General features: G+C 42.9%; 1 protein-coding gene across 10 annotated transcripts in view; it reads left to right on the forward strand.

Moving 5' to 3' along the window:
• Nucleotides 1-19,570, forward strand: part of rgs3a (regulator of G protein signaling 3a) — a 257,200-nt gene that overhangs the window by 43,303 nt on the left and 194,327 nt on the right. For 9 of the 10 annotated variants that reach the window (XM_067969628.1, XM_067969627.1, XM_067969631.1 and 6 more), the window contains 2 exons: nt 17,340-17,390; nt 17,880-17,938. In XM_067969628.1, coding sequence (XP_067825729.1) covers nt 17,340-17,390; nt 17,880-17,938 — 110 coding nt within the window. Of the gene's footprint in view, nt 1-4,600; nt 4,989-17,339; nt 17,391-17,879; nt 17,939-19,570 lie in introns of all 10 variants that reach the window. The other variant, XM_067969632.1, reaches the window with a different exon arrangement.

Consider the following 19,570-nt stretch of genomic DNA (forward strand, 5'->3'; position numbering starts at 1 on the left):
CTGCCTGGCTGCTTTCCCGCCCGATAGCCAAGCAGTTTGTTAATTTGGCTGCACGTCGGGCATGAAACCTGTTGAAAAAATTTAAAAGACATCCTAACGTCAAAATCGTTACGTGTGCTGGAAATCATTTCTTCTGGGTTTCCTGTCTGAAACCCCCCCCCCACACTCTCCTGGCTCTGAGTAAATATTGGGGCCAGCCTGTTAATTAAGTATTTTGGAAACTAAATATTTATTGTTCTATCGTTATTTTTTTATTAGATTAAAATTTCTGTACTTTTTTTTGCTCTGTGTTGCATTTTGCGTCCACATTACTGCACAGAAGGCTACCTTGCTGTTTAAGCCTAAGGCACTAACCTTCATCAGTCAAGGGATCATCAATGTTTGGAATATTGTACTTGATGCTTAAAGCAGCTGGTCATTTTCAATTCATGTTGCAGATCCCTTCCACCCCCATCTCCAATACATGAGAAACAATCAGCATCAGCCTTAGTTAGCTTTCCATTCCCTTTTGGAGAAAAAGGGACTTTTATTTGTTGTATCTTTTTTTGTTCTTTTCTCTGAAATAAATCCCCGAATAGCATGCACTAACTAATCTTCCTTCATAATTTGCTGTTAGGCAATGTGTGAAAACCATTTAGCTTACTTCTGCTCAGTGTCTCCCTAGATAATTCCAGGTAACTTTTGACTCCTTGTGTGGGAAATATTGGGTTGGAACCAAATTTTGACTCTGTTTTTGAACAAAATTTCAAGCTAAAAATTACATGTAGATTCCATTTGTTTTTCCCCCTACTTTTTTCTCTCCTCTCCTGAAGTTAGTGACTGATGCTGAAGAATAGTTCAACTGGTGCTTGCAGCCATCCAGTACTTTGCTCAAGCGGCCATTCTTGAAGTGTAACCGTAACCATGAGTGCTTACCTGAGTGCTTGCCATGAGTGTTGGCAGGTGTCAGCCATGGCTCAGTTGTAGCACTGTTGCCTCTGAGATAGAAGGTTGTGGGTTCAAGTCCCATTCCAGAGACTTCAGTACAAAATCTAGGCTGACACTCCAGTGCAACACTGAGGGAGTGCTGCACTGTTGCAGGTGCCATCCTTCGGATGATGTGTTAAACTGAGGCCCTATCTGCCCTCTGAGGTGGACATAAAAGATCCCATGGCACTATTTCGAACAAGAGCAGGGGAGTTCTCCCCGGTGTCTTAGCCAATATTTATCTCTCAACCAATATCACTAAAACAACAGATTATCTGGTCATTATCACATTGAGGTTTGTGGGACCTTGCTGTGTTGCTGCCGGGTTTACCTACATTACAACAGTGACTACACTTCAAAAGTACTTAATTGGCTGTAAAGCGCTTTGGGACATCCTGAGGTCGTGAAAGGTCTTTTTACTTCATCACAGAAAGTATCGCAGCTGAGCCAGATCCTGTGCTTACTTGGTATCCAGTAGTGGTCACTCGATATTGTTAGGAGTGGAAATACTGTATGATTCTTTCCCTTTCCTATCCTTGGGAGATGGAGCCCATTTGTCTTATCTGTGTTGCATCCCTGACTGAGATTAGAAAACTCAGTGCTGTGCAGAGATTTACCTGGGATTCTCCTAATCTGAAAAACTCAATAACATACTAGGCAATGTGTTGTCCTTTGAGCACAAGGGTGACCACATGTTTGACATAGTTTTACACATCTTCTTAATTAGCCTCTAGGAAATTTGAATGAATGCATTCATTCCTGTTTTAAGCTTGCCTAACTGTTTTTGGCAGCCTGCCAGGTTATTCGATATTTAGAGTACATTAGCTCAGAGTTCCTCGGCATGCAAGGGAAGCTGTGTCAAAAAGGCTTAAAGAGTGTAGGGAAAGAGGGCTCTACCTTAGAGGCGGTGCAACGAAAGTTCACTCGATTGATTCCAGGGATGAGACGGTTGTCCTATGAGGAGAGATTGAGTAGAATGGGCCGATACTCTCTCGAGTTTAGAATAATGAGAAGTGATCTCATTGAAACATATAAGATTCTAAGAGGGCATGACAGGGTAGATGCTGAGAGGGTGTTGCCCCTGGCTGGAGAGTCTAGAACTAGGGGGCATAGTCTCAGGATTCGGACTGAGATGAGGAGAAATTTCTTCACTCAGAGGGTTGTGAATCTTAGGAATTCTCTCCCCCAGATGGTTGTGGATGCTCAGTTGTTGAGTATATTCAAGGCTGAGATGCATGGATTTTTGGACTCTGAGAATCAAGGGATATGAGGATTGGGCAGGAAAGTGGAGTTGAGGTCGAAGATCAGCCATGATTTTATTGAATGGTGGAGCAGGCTCGAGGGGCCGTATGGCCTACTCCTGCTCCTATTTCTTATGTTCTTATGTTCCTTACGCTGGGTTGTTGCTCAGTACCCAGAGGGAGAGTCAGCCTCATAGTGAATTATTCTCTTTGCCAAAGCCCTTTAAATGAAAACTTGGATTAATTGGTTGATAATGAGTAAACCTGATATGCGGCATTGAACTTGGACGTCTAAAACATCAAGGTGGCTGATATGTTATAAGCTGTCCTGCATAGGTCTTTTCACCATGCTGAAAGTAGTTGTCTATCACGTTTATGACAAAGACACTGAGGGGGAAAAAAGCTATTAGCGTGTGTTACCTGGAGACCAGTATGCAAACATGCACTAATATGTCGTGCCTACCTTGATTAAGTTGCACCTAGGCTAGCAATTGTTGCTGGAATCCCATTCCTTCAGCTTGTGGAATCACCATTTGATGGTGTATGGTGTATGTCCATTATGTGATCACAAAGATGGTGGCAATGCAAATAGAAATGTTATTGTGAATTGTGTTGCTTACTCTGCCACACAGAAGGATTACCAGATATCTGTTGTTCATCTATCGAACCTACATTTGTTAATTGTCAATTGGCCGCTATTCTCCTTGGAAATAGGTATGCGGGATTGCTTTTGTTTTGAAATGGCTTCAAGATAATACACCTGGCAATAGATAGATTAGAATTTAGATGAACCCTTTGTGGTGGCCTTGGAAATTTGATTCATTGTCAGGCAGATCCATAGTACTACAGTGTTGCTGATTATTGACTGGCCAGCCTGGTTCATTAAAGGTATCTGAAAGGGTAGATCTATTACTGGGAGTTGGTATTGTTCCTACTCGGCTCTAAATAACCCTGCAAGTATTAATGGGTAGGGTAAGCATAGCTGGACAAGCAGCTGGAAGCTTGAAGTGCTGTGTGCTGGTTAGCTGCCTGAGAAAATGCAGCACTACTCCTAATCACACGAGGCCCCGCCTTGGTTCTTGCCAACCTATGTAGCATATGTCTCTACATGGACAGAGTACATTCAGTATTAGGAAAACACAGACTACTTAGGTGGTTTTCTCAGTATTTCTCAGTTGGAGACCATAGGCATGGTGATGGGGGTCTGTGTGTGTCATGCATCCACCTGGCCAAAAAAGTTGAATTTTCAGTATTTTGCACTTTGCATCATTTCACAGCATTTAGACTCTGTTTATTGATTAAAGCAGTTTTATACCTCTGTGAAAGTAGTTTGCATATTCTTAACCTCTATCTGTTCTTCTGCCTTTTTTGTTTTTAGGGTGCTGTAATTGAACTGCCCTGCCTGACCACACCAATTCTGATGAAAGATGTTGTACAAATTTTAGGATACCTTGTTTTTTTAGACTGATTCGTTGTACATTTCTGGCATTTTCTGTTTCATTGCTTACTTATTATTTTCTGGCTGGAGGTGAAGGCATGTACCATAGTATGTTACAGCACAGAAGGAGGCCATTTGGCCCATTGTGCCTGTGCCGGCTCTTTGAAATAGCTATCCATTTAGTCCCACTCCCCTGCTCTTTCCTCATACCCCGGTAATTGTTTTCCCTTCAAGCATTTATCCAATTCCCTTTTGAAAGTTATTATTGAATCGGCTTACACCACCCTTTCAGGCAGTGCATTCCAGATCATAACAACTCTCTGCTTTAAAAAAATGTTTCCTCATGTCACCTCTGGATCTTTTGCCAATCATCTTAAATCTGTGTCCTCTGGTTACTGACTCTTCTCCACTGGAAACAGTTTCTCCTTATTTACCCGATCAAAACCATTCATGATTTTGAACACTCTATCAAATCTCCTCTTAATCTTCTCTGCTCCCTCCACATAACTGAAGTCCCTTGTACCATTCTAATAAATCTCTTTTGCACCCTGTCCAAGGCTATGAAAGTGAACAGCTCTCGAAGAGTGGGATAAAGGGCTTTTTTTAAACCCAGGTGTCATTATGTAAAAGATATCTGTTAATTGTTAAATAATGTTGTACTGGCAGTTCTACTTGCAGCATTTCTTTTAAGAACATGCCTGTTGTGATCTGGTCACGCCTCAGTGAACTGCAACTTGATCCTTTCCCAACCAGTTTGGTGAGAATCGGAGTCTTTCTGTCTTCCCCTGGTAGAGTCGTTAATTTTAGTTGCTTTTGTATTTAGATTGCAGGGACTTGTAAAGAAATCAGGGGTGATTATTACTATGTGATTGTGCAAGAATTAAAGCTTGGTTAACCTTAATGATAGATTGCTGTTTTTTCCTCATCGAAGTCAAAGTCTGATACTCCATTTCAGGATTTTGGAACTGCTTCCCCATTGGATACCAGTGTGCTTTATGAGATAATTTCTTCAAAGCCAGTGAATAGGCTTCCATCAGGTGGAAAACCCGTATTCAAACAGTCACTCCGCCAATCAGAGCAAATGCTGTTCTCATCACTATGGTCACGACAGTTCACATTCAAAGCAAGGCGGTTAGCAGAGCTTGCTGGGAAGCTCAGCTGGTCTTATCAACCATGCTGGATACGTACTTTTAACGGCTTCTTGAGTTACTGATTTGAAACATTACGGATTCAAGTTTCAGCAGCATTTTAGGAATTGACAATGGAGCATGGCAGTGTTCACCGGGTTTCTTTTTGCAACAGATTTTCAAATGCTCTGGATTCTTTTTACCTCACTACATTTGGTAAGGTACAAGTGACACTGGGACACATTTTAGCTGTTTTGTTAAAACTGTTGATTAATAGGTCAGTAAGGGTTTAAATGACAATCCCATAACTAGAGAAAAGGTGCTCAGCCCACATTTTTGGATTGCTGGTTTTAAAGCAGCAATTCAGTTTTAATAGCAACTTGAAACATTTGCACTGAAACTGAGTACTGTGGTTGTGTTGAAAGGTTAAAAACTGATTTGTTCTGGGGGAATAGCGCCAGTCACAGTGCAGGTTTTTGTATTGTGAAAATGGAAAACCTAATTAGTTAGCATTTGTTGATACTTGCTTTTTACATTTTCTTTCTACTGTAGTTCTAGTACTGTAGTTTTAATCAGAAATTCAAAATGTGATATGGTATTCGTTTGTTTAGGAATTTAAAATGTGATACAGCATTCATGGATAGTATGAATAGTATTCATAAGGAATATTTGGTATTGATGTATTATGAAGTAAGTGATTTATTTTGTATTTTACAAAAAATCAAGTCGAACAGAAATAAAAAAGCCGACAATCCCATCATTTTGGACTCTGGTACTTTGTAGAAATTTTGTGTAAATGAAATTTTTTTAGTGTCTTGAGATTAATTTTGTGGTCCAAAATGTTAAAAGTTGATAAGAAGATAGATGACAGGGAATGTGTATCAAGACAGCAACGCTTCAAGAGGGCTGACAGATATTCATGTAGTGACAGCTCATGTGATTATGGCATCCTCAGACTTCTTGGCAAGTTACTACTTTAAACCATGCCCTTATTTAAGAAAGTTCATTGTTGAACAGGTAGCAGCTTATTAAAATGGACTACAATAAGTTAAATATAAAACAGGGGACAAAACTGAGATGATTTCAGTCTTGTCTGCTAGAAAATGCAGTGTTTTAAATATCAAAAACAGTAGTTGAAGTGAAAACATTCTTGCATGCCCCCTATTCTAAATTGAACATAGAAATCAGGATTGTTATTATTGGGAACATAGAAGTCGCTGGTCTCGACTGGACTGACAGTACTGCTGTAAGGTATGTGCAACACAAGAGATATGTTAAAATTACTGCACATTTCGGCCCCAAAATTACACCAGTATATAGTAAATATTTATCATTATTCTTCTAATTTATGGCTGTGTTGACACTGAATACTTGGCATTGATGCAGTGTGATCATTTGCATTGCACCAATACCAAAACTTGCAGCACAAAGTTACAAAGAAAGAACTTGAAGTTGTGTAGCACCTTATCACATCTCTAAGTTTGTCCCAAACTACTTCTATCCAATTAATTATTTTTGAAGCGCAGTCACTTAATTTATGTATGCATACATGACAGCAGCTTTGCACACAGGTCCCACAAGCAGCAGTAAAATCACGACCACTTCATCTGATTTTGGTAGTGTTGGTTGAGGGAAAAATGTCGGCCAGAACACCAGGAGAATTTCATGCTTCTCTTCAAATCATGATTTAATGATTTTGCACAGAGACAATTTGGTACATCTTGCTTGCGCTGTGCATCCTGCAGGTAATGCAGAGCTGCTTTTTTAAACTACAACAGTCACATTAAGAATGATATTACCTTTAAATTTCCAATGATGGAAAAGAGCTGATTATTCTTATCATATCCTTGATTAAAGATTTCATCTTCACAGTCTAGGGAGCAAGGTACCACACATGCATTTGAATACTGATGTGTGGAATTCTGCTTTCGTTCGGCTAACAGTGACGGGAGTGAGCACAGAATCAGAAATTAGAGCACAGGGTATTTGGTTTCAACTGGAACTATTACTGCAATCACATTTTCCATTTGCATTGCTTCTAAAGGCACTTTTACACAAAATTCAGGTTTGGGAGAGCAACGCCAAACTGAGCTTAGTGTGTTGGTTGCCCACATTTATATTGTCCTGCGTCTGTGTTATCCCCTCGACCTGTCGGAGGTCATTACAGAAAATAGAGACCTAGCTTTAAGTTGATGTGTGGAAGATCATTTACATGCTTTCTTAATCAACCTTCAATCGGCCTGTAGAAGAGTGGAGGCAACAAATAATATTGAGAACTTCTCTTCAATTAAAAAAAAAATGTCCCTTCAAATAATTAATGTCCTGAAGATCTTGTGCACGCCTGCATTTCCTGTAACAGTTACCATGTTTTATTTGTGTCGTGCCATTTCCCCCTCAGTTGTCTGCCACACTTTCCTGACATTAAACGCAGCTCGTCATTTTACTTAGCTCTGATTGAGGCCATCAAGGTAGCTGTCACTGTTGTCTGCAGTGGCACCCATTTTGGAGCATCTCAAGCGGCCCGTGCTCTGATACTGATTGTCCACTCCTGACTCCCAGCTTTCACAGCTGACATATGGCTATGACTGGACCCCTGTTGTAATGCTACCTGCCAACGCCACAAACAGGCCTCCAGACCCTGACCGTGAGCCTCAATTCCGGACGACCCCACCTGCATTCACAAAACCCATATTCCAGATCGTGCGGGGAACTGGTTTAAAGTTCTTTCACTGCATTTTCAGTGCTCTTAAAGTAATATGGCAATGTGACTTTTGGAAGGTGACCTTGAGGTCTTGGTTCAGATCTGCCTGAGAAGAGATCAAAAAAGACATCAAGACACTTAAGATCGAAATGGGGGAGATAATTGATAAACTAGTCAAACTTAGAGAGGATAAGATGCCTGGTCCGGATGGATTGTATCCGTGCATACTAAAAGAAGCAAGGGAAGAGAAAGCAGAGGCATATATTTATGTATATGTAAAAATTCATTCGAAAAGGGAGAATACCAGAGGCCTGGCGGACAGCTGATATTATTCCTATATTTAAAAAGGGAGATGGAACAAGTCCAGGAAACTATAGACCAGTTAGCTTAACGTCGGTGGTAGGAAGGAAAATGGAATCTTTATTCAAAGATGTAATAGAAAAACATCTAGAAACCAAAAATACAATAAAGAATAGTCAGCACGGATTCCAAAAGGACAGGTCATGCTTGATCATTCTTATTGAATTCTTTGAAGAAGTAACAGAAAGAGTAGATGAGGGTAATGTAGTAGATGTAATATACTTGGATTTTCAAAAGGCCTTCGATAAGGTACTGTATTGTAGATTCATGGCTAAGGTCAGAGCATGTGGAGTCGGGCAAGTAGAACAATGGACAGCAAACTGGCTACAAAACAGAAAACTGGGTCGGAGTTAAAGGTATTTACTCAGACTGGTGAAAGATGAGAAGTAGTGTTCCACAAGGATCGGTGCTGGTACCACTGTTGTTCACGATTTACAAAAACGATTTGGACTCTGGAATCGGAACTACAATTTCAAAATTTGCGGATGACACCAAATTGGAGGTTAGGTAATATTGAGGAAGACTCAAAATACAAGAAGATGTCAATAAACTTGCAGAATGTGCGCGTAAATGTCAAATTAATTTCAATATAGGTAGGTGTGAGGTGGTGCATTTTGGTAGGAGGAATAAGGAGGCCACATACTCCTTGGAAAATAAGAGTCTAAATGGGGTAGAGAAGCAAAGGGATCTTGGGGTATAGATTCACAAATCATTAAAAGTAATACTATTGGTTAACAAGGCCATAAAAATGCAAACAAAGCACTGGGGTTCATTTCCAGAGGAATAGAATTGAAAAGCACAGAGGTTATGTTGAACTTATATAGGACCCTGGTTAAACCACACTTAAGAGTACTTACTGTGCATAGTTCTGGTTTCCACATTACAAAAAGGATATGGAGGCAATGAAGAAGGTGCAAAATAGATTTACAAGAATTATACCAGAACTGAGAGATTATAACTAACAGGAAAGACTTTTTTTTATTTGTTCATGGGATGTGGGCGTCTCTGGCAAGGCCAGCATTTATTGCCCATCCCTAATTGCCCTTGGGAAGGTGGCAGTGAGCTGCCTTCTTGAACTGCTGCAGTCCGTGTGGTGAAGGTTCTCCCACAGTGCTGCACAATGGTGAAGTGAATCTGTGCTGCAATATAGTGAAGCATGAGGATGATGGGAACTCTGGAATTTTTAATGAGCAACAACTTGGCTGCTCAAAGTTTGCAGAACCTCAAACCTCAAATTAAGATATGGGTCTGAACGGAGATGAGAAATCGCACACGTAAAACACAGATGCAGGTCTCGTCCTTGTGTTTACAAACTGTTGAGTTCCTTTAAAATATTGAATAAAGTTTGCTCGACACTACATTTTTTTTTATTCGTTCACAGGATGTGGGCGTCGCTGGCGAGGCCAGCATTTATTGCCCATCCCTAATTGCCCTTGAGAAGGTGGTGGTGAGCCGCCTTCTTGAACTGCTGCAGTCCGTGTGGTGACGGTTCTCCCACAGTGCTGTTAGGAAGGGAGTTCCAGGATTTTGACCCAGCGACGGTGAAGGAACGGCGATATATTTCCAAGTCGGGATGGTGTGTGACTTGGAGGGGAACGTGCAGGTGGTGTTGTTCCCATGTGCCTGCTGCTCTTGTCCTTCTTGGTGGTAGAGGTCACGGGTTTGGGAGGTGCTGTCGAAGAAGCCTTGGCGAGTTGCTGCAGTGCATCCTGTGGATGGTACACACTGCAGCCACAGTGCGCCGGTGGTGAAGGGAGTGAATGTTCAGGGTGGTGGATGGGGTGCCAATCAAGCGGGCTGCTTTATCTTGGATGGTGTCGAGCTTCTTGAGTGTTGTTGGAGCTGTACTCATCCAAGCAAGTGGAGAGTATTCCATCACACTCCTGACTTGTGCATTGTAGATGGTGGAAAGGCTTTGGGGAGTCAGGAGGTGAGTCACTCGCCGCAGAATACCCAGCCTCTGACCTGCTCTCGTAGCCACAGTATTTATATGGCTGGTCCAGTTAAGTTTCTGGTCAATGGTGACCCCCAGGATGTTGATGGTGGGGGATTCGGTGATGGTAATGCCGTGGAATGTCAAGGTGAGGTGGTTAGACTCTCTCTTGTTGGAGATGGTCATTGCCTGGCACTTACCTGGCGCGAATGTTACTTGCCACTTATGAGCCCAAGCCTGGATGTTGTCCAGGTCTTGCTGCATGCGGGCTCGGACTGCTTCATTATTTGAGGGGTTGCGAATGGAACTGAACACTGTGCAGTCATCAGCGAACATCCCCATTTCTGACCTTTTGATGGAGGAAAGGTCATTGATGAAGCAGCTGAAGATGGTTGGGCCTAGGACACTGCCTTGAGGAACACCTGCAGCAATGTCCTGGGGCTGAGATGCTTGGCCTCCAACAACCACTACCATCTTCCTTTGTGCTAGGTATGACTCCAGCCACTGGAGAGTTTTCCCCCTGATTCCCATTGACTTCAATTTTACTAGGGCTCCTTGGTGCCACACTCGGTCAAATGCTGCCTTGATGTCAAGGGCAGTCACTCTCACCTCACCTCTGGAATTCAGCTCTTTTGTCCATGTTTGGACCAAGGCTGTAATGAGGTCTGGAGCCGAGTGGTCCTGGCGGAACCCAAACTGAGCATCGGTGAGCAGGTTATTGGTGAGTAAGTGCCGCTTGATAGCACTGTCGACGACACCTTCCATCACTTTGCTGATGATTCAGAGTAGACTGATGGGGCGGTAATTGGCCGTATTGGATTTGTCCTGCTTTTTGTGGACAGGACATACCTGGGCAATTTTCCACATTGTCGGGTAGATGCCAGTGTTGTAGCTGTACTGGAACAGCTTGGCTGGAGGCGCAGCTAGTTCTGGAGCACAAGTCTTCAGCACTGCAGCCGGGATGTTGTCGGGGCCCATAGCCTTTGCTGTATCCAGTGCACTCAGCCGTTTCTTGATATCACGTGGAGTGAATCGAATTGGCCGAAGACTGGCTTCCGTGGTGGTGGGGATATCAGGAGGAGGCCGAGATGGATCATCCACTCGGCACTTCTGGCTGAAGATGGTTGCAAACACTTCAGCCTTGTCTTTTGCACTCACGTGCTGGACTCCGCCGTCATTGAGGATGGGGATGTTTGCAGAGCCTCCTCCTCCCGTTAGTTGTTTAATTGTCCACCACCATTCACGACTGGATGTGGCAGGACTGCAGAGCTTTGATCTGACCCGTTGGTTGTGGAGTCGCTTAGCTCTGTCTATAGCATGTTGCTTCCGCTGTTTAGCATCCATGTAGTCCTGAGTTGTAGCTTCACCAGGTTGGCACCTCATTTTTAGGTACGCCTGGTGCTGCTCCTGGGATGCTCTTCTACACTCCTCATTGAACCAGGGTTGATCCCCTGGCTTGTTGGTAATGGTAGATGGAGGAATATACGGGGCCATGAGGTTACAGATTGTGCTGGAATACAATTCTGCTGCTGATGGCCCACAGCGCCTCATGGATGCCCAGTTTTGAGCTGCCAGATCTGTTCTGAATCTATCCCATTTTGCACGGTGGTAGTGCCACACAACACGTTGGATGGTGTCCTCAGTGCGAAGACGGGACTTCATCTCCACGAGGACTGTGCGGTGGTCACTCCTACCAATACTGTCATGGACAGATGCATTTGCGACAGGTAGATTGGTGAGGACAAGGTCAAGTAAGTTTTTCCCTCGTGTTGGTTCGCTCACCACCTGCTGCAGGCCCAGTCTAGCAGCTATGTCCTTCAGGACTCGGCCAGCTCGGTCAGTAGTGGTGCTACCGAGCCACTCTTGGTGATGGACATTGAAGTCCCCCACCCAGAGTACATTTTGTGCCCTTGCTACCCTCAATGCTTCCTCCAAGTGGTGCTCAACATGGAGGAGGACTGATTCATCAGCTGAGGGAGGATGGTAGGTGGTAATCAGCAGGAGGTTTCCTTGCCCATGTTTGACCTGATGCCATGAGATTTCATGGGGTCCAGAGTCAATGTTGAGGACTCCCAGGGCCACTCCCTCCTGACTGTATATCACTGTACCGCCACCTCTGGTGGGTCTGTCCTGCCGGTGGGACAGGACATACCCAGGGATGGTGATGGAAGAGTCTGGGACGTTGGCTGAAAGGTATGTTTCTGTGAGTATGGCTATGTCAGGCTGTTGCTTGACTAGTCTGTGGGACAGCTCTCCCAATTTTGGCACAAGTCCCCAGATGTTTGTAAGGTGGACCTTGCAGGGTCGACTGGGCTTGGTGTTTTGCCGTTGTCGTGTCCGGTGCCTAGTGGTCCGATGCCGGGTGGTCCGTCCGGTTTTATTCTTATTATGACTTTTCGTAGCGAGATTTTACAACTGAGTGGCTTGCTAGGCCATTTCAGAGGGCAATTAAGAATCAACCACATTGCTGTGGGTCTGGAGTCACATTTTGGCCAGACCGGGTAAGGATGGCAGGTTTCCTTCCCTAAAGGACATCATCCATCACCCACCTATCAACAAACTGTTTCAATCAGTACTTAACTCTTCCAAACAGATGCTTCCTCCCACTCTCACACATTACCACTGTTGCAAGCCACATACCCACAACTCACAGGTCACACACACGGGCAGCTATTCAACCATGACAGCCATATCACCCAAACATCTTGGAGGACACTCACCGACACACTTCCCGTTTTATTGCAGGAGAAGGTGGCGCATAACAGAAGGCAGCAAGTGGCAGTGGCTCCATGGAACACGAACCTGCTGTCCTCTCTCAGGATGACAGCATTCCTGTCCCACTCCTGCCACTCCGTCAGTGCCCTTACTGTTGCCTATCAGCTCGCCAGCCCACTACCTGTATGGTATTGAAACTTTATTATAGGAAGATAGGAACAGGAGTAGGCCATTCAGCCCCTCGAGCCTGTTCTGCCATTCAATGAGATCATGGCTGATCTGTAACCTAACTCCATATTCTTGCCTTAGTCCCATATCCCTTAATACCTTTGGTTAACAAAAATCTATCAATCTCATATTTAAAATTAACAATTGAACTAGGATCAACTGCCATTTGCGGAAGAGAGTTCCAAACTTCTGCCATCCTTTGTGTGTAGAAGTGTTTCCTAACTTCACTCCTGAAAGCCTTTGCTCTAATTTTTAGGCTATGTCCCCTAGTCCTGGTGTTCAAGTGTAGGAGACCTTCAAAGCAGCCAGAAGCAATCACCCAGCAACCAACCTGTAACTCCTGCATGATCCCTTTATATTGCGCTGGTGGTGGTGGGGTGTCCTCCATGCCGTTTAAGACCTGTTCAGCTGTGCGAGGTTAAGATAGCGTGTTGGCTGGAGCGCAGAGTTCCAAAATCACATCTGTTCCTCTAAATCAGCATTGCACACTGATCTACCGCATAATCTCCCTACTTTACATGCTGCTGGCGTTCATTACGTGTGCGTGTACAAACGCCTTTACCATAATGGCGTCCTGCGCATGTCATGCCGGAAGTGTGCGCATGCATCTTGGTCTCTGTTTTGGGTCCTTAGGAGTCCAGGTGTCACCTACACAACGGGCGCTACAAGGCCCAATTTAGCCCCTTCAGTGTTGCCTGTATGCTGCTGTAAATTGCTAGAAAATGTTTTCCATGAGAGGCCTTCTGCTGTGTGGTGAGTTTCAGATTCAATTTGGAGTGTTCGGCTGGAGCTTAAATTATTTAGTTGGGCTTCATTGACAATTTTTTCTGTAAACACGTTGATTCCTCCTGATCGGCCTGCTGTCCATGTCAATCTCCTCCTCATTATGGTTCCAGAAAAAATTTAGACTTCTGGAAGTTACTTTTTGGAAGCTTCACCCTTACAGTCCAAAAGCGTGGAAGTCTGTGAGACAGTTTTATTTTTGTACAATTCCATGTAAACCATGAAGTTTTCCACTTGTTCTAAGGTGAATTATGTAAATAACTATACAAGGAATTGTTTGCTAATGCAATCACTGATGATTGAAGCAGCAACATGTGTCCTTCCCCAATCACATGAGCTCCAGCTATTTCTGAGGTACTTGTATTTATATGGCTCCTTATTAGCAGAAAATGTCCTAAGGATCTTTGTGGTGTGGCGGATTACTAATGTATGAAGGAATGGACACTGAGCCTTATATGGCCAGATTAAGAGGGGTGAGTACACCTGCTGAGTCATGCTCTATGTCTCATCCAGGGTACTCTTCTCTTCCTCTCAAACTCCCCTGGGTGATGTCTCAGGGCAAGTGCTTGGGAGAAATAGAGCCAGTGCATGTATGTACTCTGAAGTGTTGGCAATGCCAGATGTTGAGGGGCGTGTATCCTCTTCCTGTATCACATCTGGAGGAAGAAGGGAGTTTAGAATGGAATTCAACTGTCATTTTTAGTCAAAGGATCGATATGAAGGTTTCATGATGTGATTCGCTGACCATTGGAAGGAGAAGTAGAATTTTCTGAGAAGCTCTCGGGGGTGAGGGAGGGTAAGTTAATGAAATTGTGCTAATCAGATTCATTTTTTTTGGGTCAATTCATTGTTATTCATATAATTATTCACAGTCCAAGTGCAGATTTGGATGGATGCAATGAGATAGCCTAGTGGTGGGACCGGAAGCATTCACTTTTGAATTTAATGGGATGTGGACATTTAAGTAGAAGTGACAAATAGGGAGACAAAAATGCTTCCAGCCTTCGGATAACTTTAGCCAAGGCTGAAGGGAGAAGGGCTAAGAAGTGAAAGAAAAAATAAAGTGAAAGGAAACTCATTTCCAGGAATAAGTCTGCAAATAAGTAGTGGTGCAGCACAGCATCAGTTTTCCATGAGAGGCCTTCTGCCAAGTTCACGTTTGCTGAAGTGGAGATGGAGTTTCATGATGTGGCCGTGAGGAGAGTGGTCTCTTTCCCACTCCACGTAAGCGTTCCCATTGGACAGAATTGCAGCATGCGTGGAGGTAGGCTGCAAACAGTGACTACCCATTATTGGCACTGGCTGTTCCAGCCTTGTCTTGCATGTTAGTTACAGTTTTCCTTGCATCAAATGGCACAGCTCTGCATCTGGCTGTCTCCTGGTCTGGGGCCTGTGGAGACAGTTCTTTATGACTGTTGCAGTTTTTTTTTATTCGTTCATGGGATGTGGGCGTTGCTGGCGAGGCCGGCATTTATTGCCCATCCCTAATTGCCCTTGAGAAGGTGGTGGTGAGCCGCCTTCTTGAACCGCTGCAGTCCATGTGGTGAAGGTTCTCCCACAGTGCTGTTTGGAAGGGAGTTCCAGGATTTTGACCCAGCGACGATGAAGGAACAGCGATATATTTCCAAGTCGGGATGGTGTGTGACTTGGAGGGGAACGTGCAGGTGGTGTTGTTACATATGTGAATCCCTAAAACTGTGATTACTGGGATCTTGGGTGTGGCCAAGCAGGGTATCACCGTGGCATGCTTTCTTTCATGCACTTCCACTAAAAGCACAATACAGTATGATTGAGGTGCTTATGAAGAACCATCCAGCATTATGATTAGTCAGGTTTTCACATATCTCTGCTATTGGGAATTGAAGTCTCCGCATGCATTAATCCTTGCGAAAGCAAGGTATATGCTCCTCCACCTGTTGTTGCGAGTGCGATGGTACTGAGGAGTGGGCATAGAGCACCCCTAGTGCAACCTGATATGTCTGGTTGCTCTTTTGTTCCTTCTCGTCCCTCCACAATTTTCAGATATATGGGGATTTCCATCGTAAAATCCATTATTGACATTAATAGAGCTGTAAGGCAGGGTAAAAAAGCATCACAGCAGAAAAAAAAACAAAAAAGTTAAGAAAAATGCTGCAAAATAGCCTGAAAATTGCCCGCTGAATCTTACTTGACCCTTTAAACTTAGTTTGGTTTTCAGTTCAGCACCTTGCAACCCTGGCTGCTCATCACGAAGAGCACTGCATAATGTACACTGGAATGTCAGGAAGTCCGAATAAGAGTAACTCGTATTTTGATCTGCATCTTGTAAGCACTCAGGACAACATTTTTAATTTAGAAGTAGGGAAACCATTTGGAAGTGGTGACAACAAAATGATTCAATTTGATAAAATCTGGTAATCAGTGCTGGTTAAGAACCAGGACAAAAATATGTGATTTTTTTTTAAAAAAAGGGAAACTAGAAAGGAATGGAAGAGGAATCAAAGAAATTAATTTGGAAGTATTGCTACCAAACCTTTCATGAGGAAAAGCTGAGCTTTTTTAAAACCATAATACTGAATAAACAGGATGTGTGTGCATGTTTGTATATGTGTCTCTCTAACAATTTGCACTTGTACTGGCATGTGCACTTCAATTTTTTTGTGTATTTGTTGGTAAACTGGTAAGGGAAAAGGCAAAGTATGGGGTTGTTTTTTGATTGTTGTGTGTGCTTCCTTGGTTCGTGGTTATTGGTTATTGGTTATCTGCTAAAATGGTGTGCAACACAGGTGAAAATTCCAGAATGAAAGGGTGGAGGAAGCAGATTCAGCAGTAACTTTCAAAAGGGAATTGGATAAATACTTGCAGGGGAGAAAATTGCAGAGCTGTGGGGAAAGAGAAAGGGAGTGGGACTAATTGGATAGCTCTTTCAAAGAGCCAGCACAGGCATGATAGACCGAATGGCTGCTTTCTGTGCTGTAAGATTTTATGATTCTACGTAACGCCTTTAAAAATACTCAAGGTATTTCACAGAGTTGGGGTTGAAGCTGAGCAAGAGTTGAGAGAAGTGACTAAATGCACAGTTGAAGAGATAGGTTTTAAGGAGCTTTTGAAGGTAGGGAGATATGTGGTAAGATGGAGCATATAGGGAAGAGAATTCTAGCATGTGAGGTAAGGTGGCTAAAAACCATACCATTAATGGAAGAACAAAGGGTGCAAGTGGGAATGTGAATGAAGAAACTGAATTGATATTGTTCCTTATGTCCTCAGGATGTCCCAAAGCGCTTCACAACCAGTTAATTGCTTTTGATGTGCAGCCACTGTTATGCAGGCAAATGTGGCACCCAGTTTGTGCCCAGCAAGTTCCCACGTGTAGCAAATGGGATGAATGACTAGTTTATCTGTTTTTAGTGGTGATGGTTGAGGGAAGAATTAAGTGCACGACACTGGGAGAAGGCCTTGCTCTTCTTTGAATAGTGCCATGAGATCTTTTGCATTCACTTGAGCTACTGGAATAGGCACATGGGACCTTGCTTTAACATCTCATCTGAAAGATGGCACCTCCAACAAAGCTGCAGTCCCTGACGCCCTTAGTACTGCACTAAAGTGTTGTGCCCTCAAGTTCTAGAGTGGGTTTGAATCGACAACCTTCTGACTCAGGTGAGAGTGCTACCAACTGTGCCAAGTTGACTGGTGGGATTGGAGGAGGTTGCAGAAGCAGGATGAAACAAGACTGTGGAGGGATTATCTCTATCTTATTCTGCAGCAATATTTAGGAGCTATTAAGCCGTTATTTGGTAATAGAGGGGACAATATGGCCATTAAAATTGTCATAGTATTTTGCAGTATAATTAATTTTTGTCTCTAACAGGACAGGTGAAGCTCTCAGTTCAACTTCAAAATGGGGCACTTGCCATTCATAGTAAGTTTGTAAATGTTAAAATTCTCCAGAGAAACAGTTGCTTGAATAGTTTAAAATGAAATTATATTTTTTATGGAATTTAATTTAAGACAGGTTAAATTAGAAGCTGTGAACTACTTGTAAAATAAAAAAGAAAAACATACAGCTCTAAGTCAATTTTAAAGCATTAATTTTTGCATATGATTTAATTGCACTTGCCCACCTTAGCAAAAATACTAGAAATGTATGATTTTATAGAATATGAATGTTATATTTGTCCAGAAAATGCATGTGCTTTAAATAAATTTTGGACCATGACTTATCTTTATTTGAACAATGTAAAATAAAAAAAAATAATATTTCTGAGTTGAAGACTTTGTTAAATCAATTTTAATTTATCACAGTTAAGGATAATGTAATAATTTTTGAAAATTCAGTGTTGTTTGAGAGACATGATGGCCATGGTTCATATTTCTGAAGGTTAATTAAGTTATGACTTTTTTTCTCCAGTTATGGAAGCAAAAGGACTTATGGGAAGAGAATATCGTACATGTGATTCTTATGCAAAGGTGAAAATGCTCTTTGACTTAAACAAAATTTTAAAAAAATACACCCTTGACAATGGAATGATTAAATTTAGCCATTGCATTATGTTTTGTGCCTTTTAGCTCCTTTGTTCCTGAATCTGAAAAGACAGGTTATGACTGTTTTGGGTGCATACTCTGCTTCAGACTGATGACTTGTATTTTAAAAAAAATCTTTCTTTATCGTTTCCTTGTTTCTCAAGCTTTTATTGTATATGTGCTTCTCCTTTGTCTTTTCACCCTCCCGCAGTATTTACACATTCTTTTGTCCTTTCTGTTGTTTGCATTATTTAATTGATGATCTCTATTTTACCTAATTATTTAACATTTAACACATGAAATCGGTTGGCGCCACGCAGATTTTACAGGTGCAAAATGGGCACCTGCCGGCGGCGTCCAATATGGTGGGTGGCATACACGTGCACATTCTTGCTGGAAGGGCGTTGCTCACCATATTGGTAAAGGCTGCTATATAAGGATCCAGAGCCCGCGTATTAAAAATGCGTTAGTCCCTTTGCATATGCAAAAAGGGGACATCACGCCTGTTTTAGGCCCATTTACAAAATTCGTTAGTGACAGGCTGCAGCATGCGTCATGCATGCTGTGGTCCGTATTCTCAGGAGCTTGGCAGCCAAACCAGCAGTCCTTAAAAGAACTGCTATAGGCTGTTTCTCGAAAGATGAGTTTTAATTTTTTTGTTTACCTTATTGTGGCGCCGGGAGGAACAGGAGTGCTCCTCCTGGCTCCACATTAAATCTGCGAAGCTCCGGCGCCCACCACTCTCCCCTCCCCCACCCCCCATTGGATGCTGCCGACCACTTCATCTGGCACTTGAGCCGGACAATCTTTGTTCGTTTCAGGACCGGTGAGCTGCCTCTGGTGGCCCACTGGTAATAAACAAATGACGCTGGCGGACCAATTTTGCGCGGGTCTGCCACCAGCCTCATTAGGTGTCTGCCACATGTGCTGCACGGAGATCGTGCCCCAATTCAGGTGCAATCCAATTTTTAGGCCATGAACTCTCTTTTTGTGATTGGTGCATCTGTTAGTTCTCTCCACCTCCTGTCTCCTTGTTTCTCCCATTATCCAACCTTACTAAAATACCTGTTTATCTCTTAGCCTTCTGTCTGATTAAGGGTAAACACCAAAAACGCTGTAACCTGTCTTTTTTTTCTTCACAGATCCTGACTCATGTGCTGTCTGTTTTCTGCATTTTCTATTTTTGTTCTGAGACACCTCCTTTCCAGGTTGAAAAGTTTCTGCAATCTTCCTTCATTAAGGAGACTTCTAACACTATGGATTGGCCTTGTGGCTCTTCTTTGCAATATCTCCAGTGCTTGAATGTTTCTCTTGTGTCTCTGTGACCAGAACTGGGTACAAGGTGTGATCCGACTAGAGCACTGGATAATTTGACCGTGACTTCTTTTCGCTTATTTTCAATTGTTTAACTACTTGTGTAGTTCAATATTCTGTTAACTTTATAGATTGCTGCTCTCCGTTGATTGGACATATTTAGTCGCAAACCTACTGTGATTTCTAGGTCTCTTTGAACCTCATCCTTAGCTAATTCGACATCATTCATGGATTATGTGTATTGCTTATTTTTCTTTCCTTTGT

The sequence above is a fragment of the Heptranchias perlo genome, chromosome 31 (assembly GCF_035084215.1).
Source record: "Heptranchias perlo isolate sHepPer1 chromosome 31, sHepPer1.hap1, whole genome shotgun sequence".
In the NCBI taxonomy this organism is placed as follows: Eukaryota; Metazoa; Chordata; class Chondrichthyes; order Hexanchiformes; family Hexanchidae; genus Heptranchias; species Heptranchias perlo.